The sequence below is a fragment of the Dromaius novaehollandiae genome, chromosome 10 (genome assembly GCF_036370855.1).
Source record: "Dromaius novaehollandiae isolate bDroNov1 chromosome 10, bDroNov1.hap1, whole genome shotgun sequence".
NCBI classification, from domain to species: domain Eukaryota; kingdom Metazoa; phylum Chordata; class Aves; order Casuariiformes; family Dromaiidae; genus Dromaius; species Dromaius novaehollandiae.
This window is the reverse complement of record NC_088107.1, coordinates 25,462,374-25,480,846: the sequence shown is the minus strand read 5'-3', so window position 1 is coordinate 25,480,846 and position 18,473 is coordinate 25,462,374. Positions and strand designations below refer to the sequence as shown.

At 42.3% G+C, this 18,473-nt stretch overlaps 1 protein-coding gene across 3 annotated transcripts in view; it reads left to right on the top strand.

Annotated features, from left to right (window-relative positions):
- The window catches only part of ZNF592 (zinc finger protein 592), a 39,891-nt gene extending 21,418 nt beyond the window's left edge, over positions 1–18,473 (top strand). For 2 of the 3 annotated variants that reach the window (XM_064517691.1, XM_064517690.1), the window contains 6 exons: positions 4,509–4,685; positions 5,491–5,650; positions 8,546–8,821; positions 10,602–10,714; positions 14,511–14,646; positions 16,158–18,473. In XM_064517691.1, the coding sequence (XP_064373761.1) occupies positions 4,509–4,685; positions 5,491–5,650; positions 8,546–8,821; positions 10,602–10,714; positions 14,511–14,646; positions 16,158–16,709 (1,414 nt within the window). In that variant the 3' untranslated portion in view covers positions 16,710–18,473. Of the gene's footprint in view, positions 1–4,508; positions 4,686–5,490; positions 5,651–8,545; positions 10,488–10,601; positions 10,715–14,510; positions 14,647–16,157 lie in introns of those variants that run through there. The other variant, XM_064517692.1, reaches the window with a different exon arrangement.

Here is an 18,473-nt window from a genome sequence, read left to right as displayed (position 1 = left end):
TGGGAAGCGCGTGTAGATCTTGGGAAGCGTGTGTGCCTTTTGGTGGAAGCTAAAGAGAGGATGCGACACAGGATAGATGTGTTTTTGTGTGTGGCAAAACGTGTTTGAAACTGGGAAATACTAAATGAGCTTAAGAGGAGATACCTCAGACCAGAAATGATTTTGAGCTGGCTGTAAGTCAAAAGATGTTTGCCTGTTTGTGTTAACTTCACGTTGCAGACAATCATCTCAGAGTTGATATTTACAGGAAAACATTGCAGATCTTAATCCTCTAAATGTCTTTGAACTTATATATATGTCAGTCATCATGGACTGAGGGATGTGTGCCTTCACAAATAGAGCACAGATTATTTTCTTGTATGACTCTAAAAATCTCCAAACAACTTGTTAAGATCTGACACAAATGGAAGAAGGCTTCTAAAGTTTTGGATGCGATGGGGTGTGTGCGTGTTGTCCTTTCCTCAGCTGAATTGATTGCTTTAATAAAATACATTATTACATTTCCCTACAAACCTTGCCTGCCTTACATATTTAGATCACCACAGGTGCAGTACTGCTCTTATGGTAGGGTATAGATGCTTTCCCTGGGAGATGAACAGTGGACATGGGGACCTTTAAAGAGTCCTTAAAGTCCTGTTATTTTTCTCTGATTACTATTAAATACTTAACTCTGAAATTTAAAGTGAATAGGGCAATATCTTCTGTTGGACTTGTTCTTGTAGACTGTCAGCAAGAAGCCTCCCCTGTGTGGTTTATTCTAAAATCACATTTAAGTTTTCAAGGGCTTTTTCTTTCAACCATGAAAAGACATGTATTAAACCAATTCTGAATTTAATTATATACAGATTTTTTTTATATGGGGTCTGATTGCAGAGGGGCATAACCTGCAACAAAATTAAGTCCATTGCAAATTAAATGGCTGTGATGCCGATGCTGTTGGAAAATGAATTAATTCGAGAGAAGGAGGAATGCTGGGAAAAAAAGGTTTTCCCCTAGGTGAAAAGATGTGAATAGGAGTAGCTGTCAGATACCTAACCAGAGTGTTGATGCAGGTGTTTGTACTGTGCTGGCACCTGAGAATCCCAATAGCAGATATAGCTTCACTATGCTGAGCGTTGTATAGGTGCCGCTCACGCAGCATCCCCGTCTCTGAAAACGCCTTGATTGACAATGTGTCACCCTGGTCTAAGCTGCATTATATAGGAAGCTCGGTCTTCTGGTGATGATGCAGTGTAAGTCCTTTCTCCTCTCTTTGCAGCTGATGGGCTCCCAGTTTACAGCAGAGGTTGGTGCTGATTCTTAAGTGTATGACCTTGCATTTTTCAAAAAATATTATTCATCCTAGATGTATTACAGTAATATCTTTATGATGGCTTAATCCTTGTCAGTAATGCTAGCTTTGATCCATCTGCAGATGTCATTAGTGAGTATCTGCTTTCTGTGCCAAGGTCATTAACGAAGATCTGAAGCAAGACAGAGCTCAAGAATGATACTTAGGGAATTCTTCATCTTCAACTAGCTTCTCTAGAAGTTAGATTTCTTTAACTTCTCTCTAAATCTCATCCGCTCAAACTCACCTGTGGAAGCTGAATCCACCAGACAGGTGAATGCCTGCATCTGTGCCATCCTTGTTATTCTTCCTGTCTCTGCTGTGGGGTTGATATCGTTGCCGTTGTTGAAAACGGATGAAATATTTCAGTTGTAGAACCAGATCTGGATAATCCGTGGCATCTGCCCTGTTGTCCTTTAGTACTTTCCTTTTACTTTTGTTTCTTGCAGAAGTGAAAAGCCTCAGAGTTCTTTTAAATCCTTCCCAGGATCAGCTTGACTTTTGCTACTTCTCACCATATCCCTGTATTTCTTGAACTTCTGAGTTTGGTTTTGTTTTTCTGATTAGTTCATGTTCTGTTTCCTTTTCTGCGAACCTCCCAATTCACCCAGTTAAGTTTGGAGTAAGATTGTTTGAATTTGGTTCAGTCATACCATGATTACATTGAAGATGAGGGGAAAGGTCTTACTCAGAAATTAAAATGAACAAGTCTGTTCTGAATGCTGCTTTCAGCACAACTCCGAATGTCGCCTTCCCACCCTTTTCCGAGTAACTCCAGCACCTTCCAGCTGTCCCCGCTGACGTGGCGCTGTGTGGCATTCGTTTCCCTGCTCGGTGCCGTCTGGAGAGTTCAGGGGCCAGAACATGACAGCGTCAGAAAGAAGTATTTAGAGGGTTAAGACAACATCTTGTGGCTTTATCTCTTCTTGCAGGATTCTTTCCAAGACTTTTACCCTACCCCTCCTTGCCCTGAGGCTATCCTAATATCTTCTCATGTGAATTACTGCTTGGGATATGTTTTCTGGATAGTAATCAGAATTTGTTATTTACAGAAATTACATGGCAAGCCTCTGAGATCCTCCATCCGTTTTGCTCCACTAATGAATTTACTTTATCAAAGTTTGTCCTTTTGGCACTGGAGTTCTTGGTTATGAAGAGGCTTTTGTTTAAACTGCCATTTACTATAAATTAAATCAACTCGACCCAGAGTTAGGAGTTATTTCATCGCTAATTCTGTATAAGATCCTTAGGGCTTACCAAAACCAAACATAATGCAGAACCGTGTCTTGTTATTCAGTGAGTGTTTGTTGAAGAATCCAGTCAGATATTCCTGGATGTAATGGCTAGACCTTATTGTCAGAATCAGTATTTGTTCTTCCATTTATACTTGGGAATTTAGTCTCCTGTAATGACACAATTCTTGGATGTTACTATAATAGAAGTCTCTTTCTGTCTCATATGACTCAGGGCCGGGCTTGAAGGCAGAACTATCCAAGCAGAATATTTTCATGCTTTTCGGAAGACGACGACAGCTGTTGGTGTCACGGATTTTCTTTCTAAATTTAAGAAAATAGCATTTCTGTGTGTATTTAGGGGGAGAGGGTTTGGCTAGCTTGGGCTGGCCTCTGCATCGTGGTCTTTTGATGTACAGCTTCAAAGCACAAAGTTGTTCCCTGAACTCTGTTGGAAAGCTCATTTGGAAGGAGGGATAATCCAGTGGCTTGTTTGTTTTTGATACAGTTTTGGCACTCTTCCAGTTGCTAGATAGCTGAGGTCCCATCTGGGACAGAGCTAGCGGTGTACCGTCTGCCACAGTGCTGCTGAGTGCTCAAGCACTAGTAGTGCTGCTAGTAAATAGGAGACCTCAGAATTGAGGAAAAAGAAGTATTTTATTTGTAAAGCAACTTAACCCCGGGCTGCAGTTTGGCTGACTGGATGAAACTAGCCCTCATTTGTCTCGTGCGTCCTCTTAGCGGAAGCACTGTCCCCTCCCATGTACCAGCCAAGCTCCTCATGGGAGAGCTCATTCATTATAATGATCGATATGTGCTGCGTGGGCTTAAACAGGGATCTGTTGTTAGTCATTTTGATTGAATCTAGTTAGGAGCAATCACTAGAGCTGCTTTGGTCCCCAGGCGGACTAAGTGCTCCTGTCTGACCCGCTCAGGGTGGGAGACTTCAGCTGGCATGGCCCAAGCCAGGCGAGGCCAGGTATCTCCGTCCTCATGTGCCCTTGCAGTGTTTGTTTGTGGCTTCCCTAATAAGCTAAACAGTCAGGTGGATGTTTGGAAGGGATATTAAAGCTAAATATAGTACGGCTGTCATTTGTTGCTGTTTTGGGGAGTATCAGTCAAGGCCTGTCCCAAAAGTGTTTTGAGAGGAGCGGCAGGCTAGGAATGGCTGGATGACCATAGTTACCCTCCTGGACCTGAGTCTTTGGTTTTAGCTGCAGAAAATAATCCTTTGGCTCCATACACAACCTTTGCAAGCACTTCCTCTTCTCTTTCCTCCAGGAGCGCCCCCCCCCCAGCTTCCAGACCAAGCACTACTCAGTCAAACACCTGTATCCTCATGATTTTAATGAGCTTAATCAATTTCTTGGATATTTCTGTTGCAGTTTTTAGTATGTTTGCTGCTTCTGTCATTATTTCCTGCTGCTTAGTGTAGTATGAGCAATCATACAGGTTACTGAAGATTTCTCAGCTGAATATTCTCTGTTGCTCGTTTTGGTTTTGGTTTTGGTTTGTACTGGGGAATAACTGCCATTTGTGCTGCCTATTACTACCCAGAGATCTCATCAGGTACTTTTACTTTTTGAGTTCTTCACTTGTACCTGTGACTAAATTGGCTTTCACAGATGCAGGGATTGCATTTTTGCCAAACCGCATCTCATTTTATTCCTTCTGGGTTGTTTCAAGCTCTGCAGGCTTCTTTTATGGTTTTGTTTGATTGTCACTAACATGTGGTCATGAGATATGTCCAGCTTTTGAATTCCTATATAGTATTTTTGAATTCCTATATCGTATTCCTCCGTGCCTCTTCCACGTTGCTACTGAAGAGACTAAAAGAGGACCCACCGTAGCCTGGTGCCTCCCACTGTGGTGCTTTCCAGTTGTGTGTGTTTGTTGGAAGCAATGTTGTACAGGTAATTCAGCTCTTTCTTTCATACGTCTTCCAGGTGCATCCACTGTGGAGTTGTCTTTATGACCCTAGCCATGCTGAAAGTGCACATTCACGAGAAACACTGCGAAGTCTTCCACAAGTGTTCTTTTTGTCCGATGGCCTTCAAGTCAGCAGACAGCACCACTGCTCACATGACTAGCCAGCACCCAACAGAGCCTCACAAGACTACTCAGTAAGTATTTTGTAATTATCTGTAGGTTCTTACCCTTTGCTGGGTAGCTCCAGAATTCCCCATGTCTGTCCCAGTTATTTTTTTTATTATTATTATTATTTTTGGTTTCTGTTTTTGTGGCAGAAGAAGAGCTGCTGCTTTGTCTACTGAAAGGGTTTCATCCCTGACCATGACCCACTCTCCTCAATGTGAACACAGTCTTCTTGGGTAGGAGGAGAGGGGTCCAGGTATGCAAAAAAAGGGTATTGACCATCGCCTCTTTTTCCAGCAGGAACCAGAGTGGCACCTCTTGGTAAATGACTCCAGGGTAACTGTTGCATCTGGCACTCAGAAGGAAGAGGAGAGTTATGCCATGCAGCATTGCACCAAAGAATCACTAGAGAAAACCTCCTTTTCTTTCCACACCACAGCTTTCCCTTCCAAGCCTCGAGCTAGGGCTGAAAATGTGTGCCTTAAGGCAGGGGCTGTGGAAAAGTCAGATTGGAAGTAATATGTAGCTAGTGTGCTTTAAATCTGCTCCCATCTGTGTGCACTTACCTACACATATGTAGGTAGTTATGCATATGCATATAAGCAAACTTATTTTTGGAAAACTGGTAGGTGCCTGAGGCTTTCTGTTGTTCTTCCCAATTGAGTTAATGGTTCAGTGGTCCATGTGGGTGTGTGTTGACAATACACTGAGAGTGCAGCACTCATCAGAAGCACATCCCTTCCTGAAGTTACATTGCTGAGATAACTTTTTGCACCGTTGTCTCAAGATAACTAACGGAGAGAGAGTGAGTTTACTTTTTTTTAATTGTTCCAGGGTGATCTACAAATGCTCTTGTGAGACTGTCTTTAACAAGAAGAAACTGCTCCAGGAGCACTTTCAGCAGAATGCCAACAAGTTGTTAGTGGGAGTGTTTAAGTGCCCACAGTGTCAGCTGGTGTATATGCAGAAACAGCAGTTAATGCAGCACGTTAAGGTGAGTCCCACCAACTTACTGATACGAAGTCTTGTTTTCTGAGTTCTCAGAGAGTTTGCAGCAACTATGTAAGGGAATGGTTTGAAGAAGTGGAAAGTTCTAATTAGCCAACACATTAGTGGAAAAATAGATTACAAAAACTTCTAGTACTGTGGAAACATCAGTAGAGAGCATTTTGTGTCGGTAATGGTACAGGCAGTTACTCTCATCTATATGTAATTTAGCCTAATGAAAAAGCTAGTCTCCTACAGGTAAATCTTTCTGATTGTTAACTGTTCTGTATTAAGCCAGAAGAAGTGATTAAATTTGGAGGATTGGGGGGAGCTTTATCTTTGCTGAGGAGGCAGGGAGAAGAGTTCACTACCCATGGTATTATTCAATTTATATAATGAAAGGTGAATTTTCTCTGGCCGCCCTGTAGCTGCCTCTGAGAGAGGCTGTGCGGCATTTGAAGCCCTGCTTTCCGAACTGCTCTGCTTGCCAGCAGAAGTGTATCAGATTGCAGGAGGGGAATGAGAGGGGCGGCAGGAGCAATTGCTGCGGAGGTGCTAGCTTTTGGGAGGTGGGACCTCCTGCCTTGCACATCCAGGCTGGCGCTGGTCCGTGGCAGGCCCAGCGCAGCACAGGGTGCTCCAGAAGACGATTTGAAGATTGATAGTTGTGTGTAGGCCAAAAAACTTGGTGGGACTAGTGATGTGGAAAGCACTCCAAGCCTGCGCTCCCTCAATAGGAACTCATATTCCAATAAGCACTGCAGTAATTTCACTACCATTCGTAGCACTTCTATACGTATGAAAAGCCTGTTATTTTCCATTCGCTGGTGGTTTGTAGTGGGATGCGTGTGAGGACTTGTAGTTTTGATTATACCGTGAACGTGTGAGTGCCACATTTATTGTTGTTTTAGTCAATATGTTTCTATGTACAGTATCCAACAACACTGCCGTGGAAATCCTCTCAGAAGACTTCCTGGTGGCACTCTGAAAAAAGAGCTTGCAAAGTCTTACTTCCCTTTGATTAGAAAGAATAGTGACATAATTTTTTTAAATCAGTGATTTTATTTTGTTTATACTCATGCTTTAAAAAGCAAGAAGATTCTTTAGCATACTCCCAAAAGAGAAAACTATTCAAAACTGCTTCTTTGCTCTCTCCCCCCATGCCTTTAACTTGCAAATCTGAGAATGCTTTGCATGCGTTAATGAATTAAAATCTGAAGCCCTCCTGTGAAGCTGATGATTACTAATCTTCCCATATTATAGCAGGGAAAATAGAGCTGAGATTAAGGCCAGGACTTTCAAAGAGGTGTTCAAACTCAATGCTAATCAATGGGCTTGAGGTACGCAACTTCTTGCAGCTCCTTTGGAAGCCCCAGGGACTTGCCTGCAGCAGTTTGTGCCCAGCACTCTGACATCTTGACTGCCAAACTTTTGTCTTTTAACCATGAGGCCACATTTGGAGATTGTTGGGTCTTTGAGACTGTAATTGAAGAAGACCTTTTGGCTGTCGCAGGGTAAGAGTTGCACTAGCCGATCTCTTTTCCCATCAGATCAGGCTCCTCTATGCAATATAGAATTCATAGTAGGTGCTATCTGATTTGTGCCCACATAAGAGGTAAAGAAACCTTGTGCCTTCATGTCTTTTCTGACTTTCAGTTGTTAAAGTGTAAGAGTAGGAGTTAGAAGGTCTGGTTCCTGTTATTGACTCTGCAGTGAAGTCGGTTCACTTTTCCGTGCTGCCTTTTTTTTTTTCCTTTTTTTTTTCCTCCTTCCTGTGGTATAATAGCAGGAGGAATGGAATAGTGGGTATTAATGTATTCTTTGCTCATAAAACACTCTCTGGCTTCCCACAAGGGGAGAAATGTGAAGTGTTCATATTACCCTAAATAGCTAGTGATGCCGTGGGACAGCTGTCATTCCCCTGCGACTGCATGAAACTGCTCCTGCGGACATCAGCTGGATCAAGTGCAAAGCAGATGAGACCTTGTGTTTTGAAGTTTCTGCTTGGTGTCCAACCCAAAGAGAGACTTCCAAAGGCCTGGGGCTTTTGTGTGCTGAAACTTTACCCATTATTAATTACTGTGCACAATTAAACCTCTAAATTATCCTTTTGTGTGGATGAACTGTTGTTGTTCCTAGGGGAGTTTCTTGAGGTTTCATTGGTATGTTGCTATTTTATTTGCTTTTGCTTTCCCACAGCTCTTCGTTTCTGGATTATTTTCTTTATGTTCAATTTTCTTTGTTAAAATAACTTTTTGGGGGACTTTGGATTTTGGCCTGTTGAATGATCGAGAAGCCTGAAGACGTGTTCCTTATAAGGCTGGTTTCTGGCTTAATACTTGCTTTTATTTGTAAAAAAGCAAAGTTTTGAACTGCGAAAATGTGCGTAGCAATAGGAGCTATGGAATTGTAGAAAGTAGAGTTGGAGAAATTGTGAGAGGTTGTCTTTTCTCTTCCCTTGAGCAAAGATCAAGCAGCTTTGGAGCCCCCAAGAAAACAGCAAACATTTCATTCGGAGTTTACCAGAGCAATGTCTTTTTAGAATTTAGGCTCTTGAAATAATGATAATTAACATTTCTCTTTCATTACATCTTCCCTTTTTAACGAGAGTTCTCAGAGCTCATCCAAAATGTTAAACAGACAACACCAAGGAGCTGCTGTTGTCTTGCAGGAAACATAAATAAGAGCTTTGTGTTTCTGTGGGAAAATCTCTTGTCAGGCAAAGCTTTATAGCCAGTTTTGTGGGGAAATGGGAAGATATACAGGAGCAAGTCATGAACATGTTGGGGGGGGGGCTTAGATTATTTATTTAAATAATAAATGTTATAATATACCTCACTTTATAAACGTATATAAATTATATATAAAGGTAATGTTTGATTCAATTATTATTGTTATCCAGGGTGTTCATGGAGTCCCCCAAAATCCTGAGGAGCTCTTAAACTTTCGACAGAAGTCTGAGAAAGCATCAAGGAACCAGGTTCACGCCTCACCAAAGGAGCTGTCAGTAGCCAATGGGACTTCCCACTCCTCTCTGCCGAGGAAGGACATGAGGGTGGAACACAATCCTGAATCAAAGTCCAGACTGAGAAGAACTGGTTGGACTTGTAAGGAATGTTCACAATGGATCCCCGATCGGGAAACCTATGTGTCCCACATGAAGAGAAGCCATGGAAGGGTAAGGACACAAATGAAACACTTCAGCTACATAACAAGATCCTTTTAGTAAAAGAATCCGATAGTCGTTAATATTTTGGGCAAAAAGAAACTGAGAATCTGTTTGTCAGCTCAGTGAGGAATGAGAGGAGGGCCAGAACAAAATAATGAGATAGTGTGTTGTAAGCCCACTTTCTGTCCTTGATATATCCAACAACCTGCGTACCTCATCCTTTTTTGCTGTTCCTTCTCCCACTGCATCTAGCGTCAGGCTTCGTTGTCTGCTCATTTGGGTAAGTGGATGGAAAGTTGCGTCTTCTCCAGCTGCTGGTTTAACACTCAGCAGCACCAGGATTTCTTCTGAGTGTTCTTAAGTTGTATTTACAGTTTCCTTGAGCAGCTACTCTTCCTCTAGTGTGGCAATGTTAGCGATGATACAAACCTACCACGTGAGCCAGTGCAGCATAGCATGGACTGTATTCTGAGTAAAATGTAACTGGAAATAAGGTTGTAGTTGTGGTAAAAAACGGTCTAAACAAACTGAACACAAAGTTAAGGAAGGAAATGGAATTCCTCTAAAAATATATTGTTTGCTAAATATCACAGGACATCCAACTGCGGAAGATTATTGTAACGGACACATGCAGTGTGCAGAGCTATCATTATAGGAAGTGTGAATCTCAATTTTGTTGGTTTTATATGGCTCAGGCCTTCCTTGTGTTGCTTTGACCTAGTTCTGTCAAGCTAATCCTTACTCACTGGCAGAACATAGGCCAAGATGTCGTGTGCAGCCAGATTTCTTAGTACTTTGGCATCAGGACTTCTCATTTGATGCACTGAGTCACTCTTGTTTTGAGTCCCATGAGCAGAGGCTGTGGAAATCTGGATCATCATCGTTGATTCCTTCTAGCTTGAGTTGGGGAGTGTGGGACTGTGCACTTGATAAATATCAAGAGGAAAAGATTGGGGCATGGTGAACATGCTGGATTTTCCCCTTTGACTTCTACAGAAGTAGGAAATTTGCCAAATAGTTAAGTTTAATACATACATTCATTCATTTAAAAAGTCCAAGAAGACTTGAATGGAATGCATGCGAATTATACCAAGGAGCGTAATTTCAGATAGATGTAGGAAAAGGAGGATGTTAGTTACAGGGCAGAGTTACATCAGGAGACATGGAAATAAATGGCTAACAAGTGGGACTGTGTGATGCTCTTTAACATCCTACTTTTTTATTATGCTGAAATACGAGGAAAGAGAAGGGTAAGTGGACTTGTACTTCACGCTGGGGCCCTGCCTTATTTTGGGGGAGAGGAAGGGACCTTCCACCTGCTCTTAACAAAGCAGAGATGGTATCTGATATTGTCTGCTCCTTTTCCTCTGTTTGGTTCCTGCCAAAAAGACTGGCAGAAACCCAAGGAGCAGAAAGTTTCTCAGAAGATTCTGCGAAAGTTAGGTCTGGAGATAGTTTTGTGGCTGCTGAATTAATTCCATAGGATCCTATAGCGAAGTGAACCCACAGCAGGAGTAACTAATGCAATTCCTTCCTATTAAGAAAAAAAAAAGGAAAAAAAAGGCTTGTGCTTTAACTTGTCCTGATTTCTAGAAAACCAGTGCTGAGATTAGCCAACTGTTGGGCTGTGTATATGTGAGACCCCAAAATCTTGATGATCTCTATCAGTGGAAGAGGGATTTTTTTGCAACTGAGAGGTAAGGTCCAGAGGAACAGCATGGGTATGTTAGAATCCAGTCAGTGTCTTCTGTCTCCCTGTTATTAAAATATGTTTCTGTTCTTCTGCTAGTCTATGAAGAGATATCCCTGTCGACAGTGTGAACGCTCATTTAATGCCTCTAACAGTCTGCGTAGACACATCCGCAATAATCACGACACAGCAAAGAAAGTTTACACTTGCTGGTAAGTACTGAATGCCACTCTTCAAATTTGTTTTCAACAACAGGCTAAACTTTTACGTTCCGAAGCCCTTTGTTACAGATCATGTCTGCTCCTATCTACTCCAGGCTATAAATTACTGAGGGAGAGTGAGAGGAAGATGTTAAACATGAGAGATTTGGTGGCTAAAATAAGTCCTTGGTTGGTTTTGGCTGCAAAATGCCCTTTGGAAACCTAGGGTAAGGTCTGATTTGAGATCTGCAGGTGCAAAATGAGAATTACATTGCACATTCTCGTGAAATGGCCAATAAAATAGTGGGCCAATCTTTCGTTGTTTCATAGTTCGTGTAGTCATGCATCACTCTTGTGCCTTCCCCATGAAAAAAATGGTGCAAAAATGATGCAAAAGGTGTATAAAATGCTAACGAATCAGGGCACTAGATCTTGCCACCAGTCTTTACACAGACACAGATGACTGCACAAGCTGCAGGACAGTGGAGAATTAGGCCTGCTGGATTTCCTTGGGAAGGTGCACCTCAAAGTCCAAAAACAAATGGATTTGGAGACTTCCAATGAGCTATGTAAATCAGCAGTGAGTGAAAATCATTGCTGATGAGCATATTTTAGCTGTGAATGCAGTCTCATTTCAGGAAAAAGCCCAACGCTTACAAAACTGCCTCCAGAACTATTGTGTTCTTGTTTATTGTAATAGCATAAGTCATACACCAAGCAATTACACTGACCTGATTACTGTCTTATTCTGAGACATCCCTCTGAAAAAGAATTAAAGCACATTTCTGCTTGGAGGGAAGTTTTCTGTGACATAGATTGTGGGATTAGTTGTTTTTTTGGTTCAATGCAAGTGTTTCTAAGAGTGTGCTATCACTTCACTGCACTTAAAATTACTAGAAGCATATTTTGAAGAGTACCTCCCTCATGTACTTTATTTCTCTGGACAGCATAGTGAGCCACAATAGCTTTTAGTAAATGGAGGAAGTCCTGGCAACACCATTAAGGCCTGATAGGAGTAAGTTCCTTATGCATTTTTGAGCCAGGACTTCTAAGTTTTCCATTTCTTTGTACTGAGTTGTGACTTGGCACCTCTGGAGAAGATGAAACATTGGCTCCCAGTATGTTTTATTCTGTGTTAAGTTTGTGGGCAGTGGCTTATAGAGTTACATGCACCTGGTTTGTATAAATCCGTTCTCTCTGGCTCACTTGTTTTCAAAGTAGAGTGTATTGGAATGAACGTGATGCCTAGGGGGGAAGAAGGATTTGTACAGAAATGCATAATAATCCAGGACTTGCTCGCCTACCACATGCATTAGCTTGCGCAGACCCAGGAGTTCAGTTTTTCTATTGCTTTTCAGAATAACAGGCAGTTGGAGATGCAAAGCTCCACCCGAGCGCCCAAGGTCATGCCATATTTACAGTAGAGAAGATCCAGCTACACGTTCAAGTGAACTGTGGTTGTGTTTAATTCTCAAGCTTGTAATTGCCCCTTCTCAAAATGCACTGATGAAGTCTGAATTGGGTAGTGGTTGTGTTCTTTTTCATCATAGCAGTGACAAACTTACTGAGGTCAAGGCGCCCTTCAGATTAAACCTCTTCCTTGAAATACTTGTCCCAGTACCTCCAACAGCTTCTCTTTGCATCTGAGGTCTTCCCTTTGGTCTTCCCTTTGTCAGCTGGTTGATTTTGGTGTGTCTCGACATGCAGCCTCTGTGGTCGTGCTCTTCCCTGTTTACATGCCCCATCTTTGATTGCCCTCCGGGGTCACCTCCAACCATCTTCCTACCTGTGTGCGCTAGAACTGAGGAAAGCCTCTACATCGGTAGATGGGGATGACTCTTTGTCCATCTGGTCTTTTCCTAAATCCTGTTTTGAACCACAGCCCCTGTATTTCTGAACTGGTTCAATCCCTTTTAGTTTGTCCAGAGTGCTGTTCTAAAAATCAGCTTTGTTACTGCCACTCACACATCCTCTCATCTCTTTGAATTCCTCCTCTGGCTCCTTCCCGTGCTCTTTAAGGCATAGTATCTCTTTCCTTAGGTTCTGATATCTGTTTTCCTTCCTCCCACCAGGCCTTGTATCAGTCTTGCTACTCACTGTTGTTCCCATCAGAGTTTTTAGTGCCTTGACTTCATGTCACCCTCTCTACTCCTGGATTTCCATGTGAAGTATGGAAGTATGAGGAAATTTCTCATTGATCCGATAGCTGACTATTTCTTGCAACACCAGCATGCTGTCTTGTAGGCCACCTCCCCCTTGCTTTAACATTTCAAGCTGTGATATTTTTTTCCCACTTTTCCCCCTGCCCTGCTTAGGTCTCTGCCTTCTGTTAACTTTGTAGGGAGAAATTAGTGACGGAGGATTTGCCTGAACATCCTTCTGCCAAGCTTGCCACTGGAATAATTAAGGTTAGGAAAGCATCTTTCCCTGCTCACATGGGAAGGATTCCAAATTAGAGCAAATTGCAAAATGATCTGGTGGGGTTTTTTTTTTTCATAATTCATTTGGTTATTGTTATCGGAACTTGCTGTTATTTTCCAAGTCATAAGTACAAACTGTCCAGAACACTTGATTTTGGAAATGTTTATTTTTGATAAATACTACTTAAGAGGCTCTCTTATTGCCTCTGTGAGGGAGAAAAATCCCATCATTATTAAATATTGATTTATCATCCAAGTGGTTTCAGTTAAAAAACAGAAATATTCAGTGAGCATGTCTGCATTGTCACATCATTACTGACTGTTGTTTAATTTCCATCTGGTGAAGAAGCTAGAAGATCAGTAGGGAACTTCTCCCCTTTTAAAAAATTTCTTTATTGCCCAGAGATTTTTCATCCTCTATCTGTTGCTTTTCATCCCTTGCAGCCTACATTTCAATTGTAATTTATGTGCTTCACAGAAGTCTGGTATTGCTTTCCTCATTTCTCAGGTTGATGCATAGCTGACAGACCTTCCCCACGTCATGCTGACAGTCAGCAGAAGAGTTTGAAGTCGATCTTGGGTTTCCCAACTCCTAATAGAGTCTACTATGTACTTGCCCATGCTACAGGGATTTTTTTTAATGTGGCTGCAAGACCTGACACTTATTTCCAGTAAACCTCAGTCATCACGGAGGGAAGGTTAGCAGATGGCACTGCCCGTTCACATCTCCTTTGGAAATTTTAGCCATGGTCTCGGGCAGCTGTTGAATCCTACCAAGTTTTAACATGTATACTTATGAGCTATGTATTTCCAAGTGCTTCTGACTACGTTACCGTTACCATAGCTGCAAGTTTAGCAGTGTTATAATAACTTTACCTATTATGATAAACGTGGTCTGTGGATGGGATACTACACTGGTGCTTGGGACAGCTGGGTGCTGAACCTGGGTCTGCTGGAAGCCTCCTCAGTGTCACACGAGTCACAGGGTCCCTCTATGGTGCTGGTTTCTCATCTGAGAGTAACTTTTCTCCCACGCTTTTTCCATTTTGACTATGTATCTTGTGCTTATGTAGCATGTGTCGCAGTGGGCCTGATCTCCACTAGTCCCTGTGTTTATTTGCTAGGGTACCGTAAATAAGTGCCCTGCTTTCATTCTCATTCATGCTTACTGTGGTAAACGCTAAACTGTTGTTGATTTCTGTTAGGGATAATGTTTTATTATTAAAACAGCAATTTGCTACATACTTTGGTAATCTTAATAGTACATTACTCACCAGCTTCTGTCTGCAATGACATCTATTGGTTTGACACTTAACGAAGAGCTGTTTGTATGGAAATGAACAGTTGGGCCTCTCCTCTAATATTTTTCCTCCTTTTGTATTTCCAAGGTACTGCACAGATGAAAACCAGACATTTCCTCAGCCGTTCATGCTGGAGAATCACATCAGCCTCATGCACGGCATCAAAAACCCAGACTTATCCCAGATGGCCAAAGCAAAAGTTCCAGAGAGAGACACAGCAGAAGTAACTGATACATTTTCATTGAAAAATAAATATACCTGGCGAGTAGCTGTTTACTTAGGGTGTCCTGTCGAGCTGCAGCCCTGCAGCAGTAAAGCCCTCTCATCCATATGGCAGATTTCCTTCCTCTTCTGTAAACTGCACCCAGTTTGTTTCTTTCTGACAGTATCGTGATCAAAAGTGAAAGTGCAGCTGAGCTGCAGCAGCACCAGGGCAATGTATCTTGCATTTTTCAAGATGTTCTTGAACATGCGACCCTGTGTTTTATTGGCCTTTTGTCGGTCTACTCTGTAACCAGATCTAATTTAGGTTTGTAATTACCCTCATTTTCCTCTGTCGTCGTATTCTGTTTCCTTGAGGTACAGTAGCCTGATACATTTTTTCCTCTTCTCCACCTTGTTTTTTTCTGTTACTTATGTAAAGATTCCTTTTCTGTTTTAAAATCTTATTAGATCTGCTACATATAAGAACTGTGTTTCTCCTAAGCAGAACTGGGTACACTTATTCAGCACATGTTACTGTTCAACTAATTTCATTTTGGATTGGTTTGGGTGGAGAGAGGTTGGCTGATTGAGTTTCTTTGCTCCATTTACTTTAAAAACAGAAGTAGATTTTCCTTATCATTGCTAGTTATCATTCATCTGTACTAGAGTACTGAGGGATCTCAACCGTGACTGACTCCCCACTGTATTTGTGTCGTATTTTTGTATAGTGCTTACAGGCATAGTGACAGGGAAACACCTGGGGCAGCTCAAGAATTCCCGTCCAGGAGCTCTTAGCTGCTTCCACCCAGCAGAGCTGGTGTATTCAGGGCACACCTGGCTGAACTGTGGACAGACAGTAGCTTCACGCGTCTCTAACTGGGTCTGCAAACACAGCCCTAACTGTGCCTTAAACAAAGACGTAGGTGACAAAATCACATGAAATAGCATATGCAAGTGAGCGATCCTCAGGGGAGGAGAAGCACACTGCAGGGTTATAAGACAGAGGGAATGAATTAATGGAGACACCATGAGGAAGCAGCCTGGGAGTGGAGGGGAAAATGTCCACAGTTAAATCTAAGAAACATTGCCCAGGCTAATTACCATCCCTGTGGCCCTCAGCTATGACCACTCAACGGGCTTCTCCTTCTGCTCATCATGTTTTCTTTTTCTGACTCTTTTTGCCTCCCCTGTCAAGTTCAAATTCTCCTTCCCCATCATGTCTCTGTCTAGCCAGTCCCTCCCAGGTCTCCCAACTCATGTGAAAGGATAGCAGTTGAGATCCTGCATATTGGGGTGAAGATGCAAGTTCTTGGAATAGAGCTTGCAGTAAGCCCTGAGGTGTTTAGGTACTTGCAGGAAAAACAACGCAACAGGAGTCCCTAGACATGGCTTCATTTTAGTTTATAACAAAATACCTACATGTATTTTCCCTCTAATGCCTTTAGATACATGCATGGAATTTAGCAAGCTAAGGTGCTTACTCTTACATGTGGTAGAACAATAAAGTAACTTTTAAATCTTATTTTTAAGGCAAAATCTCCAAAGAGGATGTCAACAGATGAGCTGGGTCAGGCAGAGACCACTGCAGGTTCAGGCGTGCCGCCAGCCAAAAAACTGAAAGCACACTGGAAATGTGCTAAATGTGGATTTGCAACAGACATCAGTACTGAATTTCAGGAACACATACCTCAGCACAAGACGGACAGCTCCACGTATCAGTGCTTGTTCTGTGGCTTGTGTTACACATCTCAGATCTCTCTGAACAGACACCTCTTCATTGTTCATAAAGTAAAAGATGAAGAGGAGGAGGAGGAGGAGGAGGAGGAAGAGGAGGAGGAGGAGGACGATGAAGAGGAGGAGCAAGAGGAGGGAGAAGAGGAGAGAGAGAAGTTACAAACAGAGATGAATGAGAATGGACATGAGGGGTATAATGGTGAGATGAACACTACGGTGGAAGAAGAAAATCTGAAATGCAAAGAGTGCAAAATTGACTCAGCTCTTTGTGAACACAGTCAGACGTGTGGTATGGAGGGTCCTAATAGCACCTCTCAGAACAATCATTCAAAGTCTCTTAAGACTTAAAACAACAAAAAAAAACCCTTTTGGTTGGTTGGGGTTTTTTGTTTGGGGGGGTTTTTACTCAAAATACCGGGTGGGGATGGGGCAAATCTTTTAAATATTCTGCTGATTTCTTGGGATGGACATTGCTTTCCATTAACTTCTATTTGTAAGGGAAATTTAAAAAAGAAAAAACCCCACCATTGCATCCTAAGCACTAAATCTCTGCCAGATCAGAGAGGTGAAAAGGGAAAGCAGGGCGAGAATCCTCGCTGGAATTTGTCCATCTCCTGAGGATCAAGGAGCACTTTCTGCAACTGCAGTTTCCTTAAGATGAGCTCTCTTCCTTCGAGTGTGCACTGCCTCAGCCTCTGCCTGGAGCCCCAGCCTTGCCTTCCCTATCTTGCTTTCTTTCTCCTAGTATTTATGACTTATTTTTCTCTTCCCATCCTGCCTTTGTTTTACACGTTTTAATTCATAATGCTGTCTCAGCAAAACACGTTTGTCAGGACTATGCTGGCTGATACGAGATCTTCTACATTACACAGGACAGGTGCAAGCTGTAAGTTGTACTGAAGCTTCAGATGGTTTTTTATTTCCCTTGTCTTATTCCCACAAGGTAATTTAATGAAATGCCATGGATTTGACTCCTCCTCAAAGAGAATTTCATAGCTACCGTCCTCTTGTGTGAGCAGAGCTCAAAATCACGTGTCACAGATTGACAAGGGTCTGGTCCGCCCCAGGGACTTGTCAGTCACATGTCAGTGTAGTTGCACTCCTGGAAGCTATACAGAAGGTGGGTGTAGCCAGCTGTAGGCTGGGCCTTATACTCCGTGGCTTATCCATGCTCGAAGCTCAGGCAGAGCGATGTGGCTGGTGAGTATGGCACCATAAACACTTGTGCCTCCCTGTGCTAGGGAGGAGCACTGGAGATTGGATGTCATGTTTCACAGAACAGGAAGACTCCCCTCCCCGTCTCGGTATCGCCTGCAATGAAATAGTCCCCGTACTCTTCACTACGTCAGCTAGGAGCTCTGCGAGACAAACACCCCTCATCTGCTTTTTTTAAGCTCCTTGCTTAAGAAGCAGATACTAGGATCACAGTGAAGCGAAATCAACCTGGTAACACCCTAGTGTATGGCCTGTTCTGCATGTTATCCACCTAATCTAGTCTCCTGCGGCAGTCAGCAGCAGTGCCTTTCGGTAGCTGAGGAGGTTCCCTACGTAGTGTCAGGCAAGGAGGAGAGTGGTTCCCAGAAAGGGGATTGTAGAACTGAGAAACCGCCATACTGTAATGCTTCAAATACTCTAGCTCCTTTGATAGCTCTTCTCCCATCTTGACTCAGTTTTATGTATTACTTTGGAGACGTTTATTTCCATGTAGTCATATTGACTCTCTGTCCATACTATTTCCTCACTTGTTCCCCTCAACAAACACATGCTTTTGTGTAATATAATTATCTTCTATACCATTTTTTATGTTGAGCCAGAATCCTGCTCGTTATTGTTTACTATGACAATGTTTAAATAATTTAAGAACTATTTATCTTATTGCATTTGAATTGCTCACTTTCTTGTCTCAATGTGTTTTGATACAAACAGTTTGGACTCTTTGTATTTTTTGATACTGTGTACATTAGCCTAGGGAATGTTTTACAAGGTAGCCTATGTAGAGTAACAATAGCAGGGGGCACTCCCAAGCCATCACATATCTATTTAATCTGCAGTGGCATTTGTGCCTTGCTATAATGTTTACTTCAAAGTATTTCAAATAAAAGCATCCAACAA